The following is a 3605-nucleotide window of genomic DNA, read 5'->3' as shown; positions in this document are numbered from 1 at the left end:
GTCCCCCAGGGAGGAGGTTACATGTAGACCTTGTCCTCTGTTCCCCCTTTCTTCCTTTCCTTCCCTCCACCCTCCCGCCATCGCCACTCTCTCCACTGGTCCTGGGGGGTTCATCTGTCCTGGGTTCACTGTATTTCCAGTTCCTATCTGTGCCAGTGCATCTCTTCCGGTCCAGCAGATATGTAAGGTAGAATTGGGATCATGGTAGTGGAGGGGAGGAAGCATTTAAGAACTAGAGGAAAATTGCACATTTCATCGTTACTACACTGCACTCCGATTTACTCCTCACCTCCCTGCAGCCCTTCTGCAAGGGGATGTCCAATTTCCCCCGGATGGGCCCTGGGTCCCCACTCTGCACTCCCCCTCATTCACAATGTTATGATTTTTTTTAAGGTGGCCACTTTCTTCTTAGGTCGCTTTAGAGTGAAACGAGGAATTAAGATAACAGTTCTTTTATATTTTATATTAAGTTCCACCTGGCATTTGCATTTTTGTTTCATGAAATTTTTCAATCTTTTAAATGTTGGTAATATTTTACTTTGTGATTTCTATTTATATCTCGCCTAGACTTATGTCCATCATGAGCATTTGGAGACTGTGTTGCCACAGTAGGGTTTGTTATTTTAGTTTCGGCTTCTTTTCTCCCAGGGGTGGATCTTTTAGTGCAATTGAAAAGTCTCACTGGCATCAAGTTGATTGTAACTCATTGTAGGAAGCTTCATTTTCTTCTGGCGGTATTGAACTGCTTAACTTGCGGTTAGCTGCTATGACAACCGGGGCTCTTAACAGTGCTGTGTCAAATCAAATCTGCCAGCAAGTAAATTCTAACTCATAACAGCCCTATAGGATAGAGTAGCCTGGGAGTTCTGAGGCTATAAATCTTTATGGGAGTAGAAAGCCTCATTTTCTCATGTTGGGTGGCTGGTGGGTCAGAACTCGTGGTTTTGTGGTTAGCAGCCCAACATATAACCCACTGTGCCTTCAGGACTCTTGCCAACAATCAAACTCCCTGCCATCAAGTCAGTTCTGATTCATAGTGACTCCATAATAGGTACTCTATAGAATTGCCCCGTGAGTTTCTGAGATGGTAAATCTTTACCGGAGTAGAATGCCTCATTTTGATTTTATGTTATTGCTATTTTGCCAGCTATGATTATGAAAACATCGTAAATGCTGCATTTCATGCAGTCTTGTAAGCCTTAGCTGGGTCCCTAAGTGATGACAATAGTCAGCATTTGGCTGGTGACCAGAGGTGCCTTGGAAGAAAGGCCCTGGCGATGCCCATGGGGAAAAGCAGGCACCGAAACCCTGTGGAGTGTAGCTTTGTTCCGGCCCCCAGGGGTCACTAAATGTGAGTCAGCCCAGTTGAAACCCCTTATAGTAACCATTTGACCTAAAATTCCCAGATCCTGACTAGTTGTAAATATTCCTCATAGCTTCAAGAACTTAGATAAGGACTAAAGATTTATTTACTTTATTACAGTGTCTGAAGTTCGCTTGAATTTGGAGAAGATGATGGAGCAGAAAAGTACTGCGGTAAAAGCTTTGACGGGTGGCATTGCCCACTTGTTCAAACAGAATAAGGTCAGTGTGTTTAATGCTCAGATTTCTGCTTAATTTCATACACACGTTAAACATTGTGCTATGCTAAAATAATGATGGTGCTTGGGCCTGGCTACTGGGCAGTGTCTTCTTTTTAAAAAATTGTAACAATGCGCTAACCTAAAATAGTTATCTGACAAATACAGTTCTTTGTTTTTAGGCAAGGGACAATGGGGGGTAGACCAAGGGGGCTGCTCAGTGTATATAGCATTAGTGAAGAAGGAAGCATTTTATATTTGGTCAATTTATTTAGCACATTTCCTAGTAGGTGCATTTATTAAAAGATGTTTTAAACTCGGTGGTTTTGTAAACACTTTTATGAAGGTGGTTCATGTAAATGGCTATGGGAAGATCACGGGCAAAAACCAGGTCACTGCTTCTAAGGCTGATGGGAGCACTCAGGTCATCAAGACGAAGAATATCCTCATCGCCACTGGCTCAGAAGTTACGCCCTTCCCTGGAATCACGGTATTTATGCTTGGCAGTTTTACAGCTGCTATAACTTTCCCTTAGAAATCCCACTTGCATAAGTTACTTGTTTACACAATATTTGTGGAGTTGGAATGAGCAGCTGTTGACTGAAAGCCTGTGTTTCGACAGCTCAGCTTTGGGAAGCTGTGGTGTATATTCTGCAGTGATGTGGATCAATGGGGAATCTTTTCTGCTTAGGTATACTTAAATATGAAGTTAAGGTTGGCCACTTTGTTTTGAAACACTAATAAAAATTTAAAGTAGCATTTTAATGGGACATGACAAAGGTCAATGAGGCAGATATTTCAAAACAAATGACAGTGTTTCTTAGTCATACTGCAGCGTGAGGTAGGTCACAGTTTGTAAATCATTGAGTTTTTCTGATTGATTTTGTTTTTCTTAAAGATTGATGAAGATACAGTGGTGTCATCTACAGGTGCTTTGTCTCTAAAACAAGTTCCAGAGAAGATGGTTGTCATCGGGGCCGGAGTGATAGGGGTAGAGTTGGTAAGTGTCTGTTGTTCTGCCGTGGAGTTGGAGAGCTTCAAAGGTCCCGCTTTAATTTTTTGTGTAATATTTGAGGCAACTCACATTCCATTTTGAGTGAACGCATCTAGTAATAGGGAGCTCACGTTCCTCCCCACCCCCCCAAGAAAACCCTTTATATGCTTAGTGACTAGAGTGTTCTTTATTTGAAAAACGAAAACAAGAATTATTCTTTGCTGTGTTATCCACTCTTTCAGTTCCCTAGAATTGGTTAATTGATCTCAATCTGCCAGCCTTTCGGATATTTGAAGGCAGCTCTTATGCTGAGCATGTTGCATTTCAGATAAAGACTATACTGCTTACCATGACGTCCATGATCTATTTCTTGACTTCTTCTCCGTCCTCAGTCCTCCTTGACTTAGGCGTTAAGAATTCATTCCTGAGTACTCCCTGAAACCCCACACTCCCTTCCTGCAGTGTTTGTCCCCGTGGCAGGTTTCCTCGTGTATCTGATGACTTCCGCTTCTCCTTCCGTTCTAGGTGTCTTTCCCCAGGGCCGCTGTGCCCTAAATTGTTCTGCATCTGACACGACCAATTCAGGCATTCTGCTTTCTAACCGTGGCTGCCTTTCTCGTGCACAATGACTCCTTGTACACGGGCTCCTGAGCTCACCGGGTATTGTGTCCATAGCTCCCCCTGGGGGCGTTTCTCCACCTTCCCTTGGCTCTCTTTGCACTACATTCCTGCTCAGCCAGATCCCTCCGTGTCACTCTAACCTCTCTGTGTCCTTGAGTCCTTTGCTCATTCACTCACTCACTTGACAAAGCTCCAGGTGAATTCAACTGGCACCATTTTACTTTTTTAATTTAAAATAGTTTTTATTATTGACATAATTCACATACCACATATTTTAGTGGTTTGGATATATTCAAAAGACTTCTTTTTTTTTACTTATTTTTAAAATCATTTTATTGAGGGCTCATACAGTTCTTCTCACAATCCATACATCCATCCATTATGTCAAACACCTTTGTACAATGGTTGCC

General features: G+C 42.4%; 1 protein-coding gene across 1 annotated transcript in view; it reads left to right on the top strand.

Annotated features, from left to right (window-relative positions):
* The window catches only part of DLD (dihydrolipoamide dehydrogenase), a 27271-nt gene that overhangs the window by 13409 nt on the left and 10257 nt on the right, over positions 1-3605 (top strand). Inside the window, exons 6-8 of the mRNA XM_004702587.4 lie at positions 1484-1584; positions 1927-2070; positions 2479-2580. Of these exons, the coding sequence (XP_004702644.1) occupies positions 1484-1584; positions 1927-2070; positions 2479-2580 (347 nt within the window). The remainder of the gene's footprint in view (positions 1-1483; positions 1585-1926; positions 2071-2478; positions 2581-3605) is intronic.

This window comes from Echinops telfairi, unplaced genomic scaffold, assembly GCF_000313985.2.
Source record: "Echinops telfairi isolate 266 unplaced genomic scaffold, ASM31398v2 ScPeMD7_23;HRSCAF=83, whole genome shotgun sequence".
Classification (NCBI taxonomy): domain Eukaryota; kingdom Metazoa; phylum Chordata; class Mammalia; order Afrosoricida; family Tenrecidae; genus Echinops; species Echinops telfairi.
This window is presented reverse-complemented; position numbering and strand designations above follow the sequence as displayed.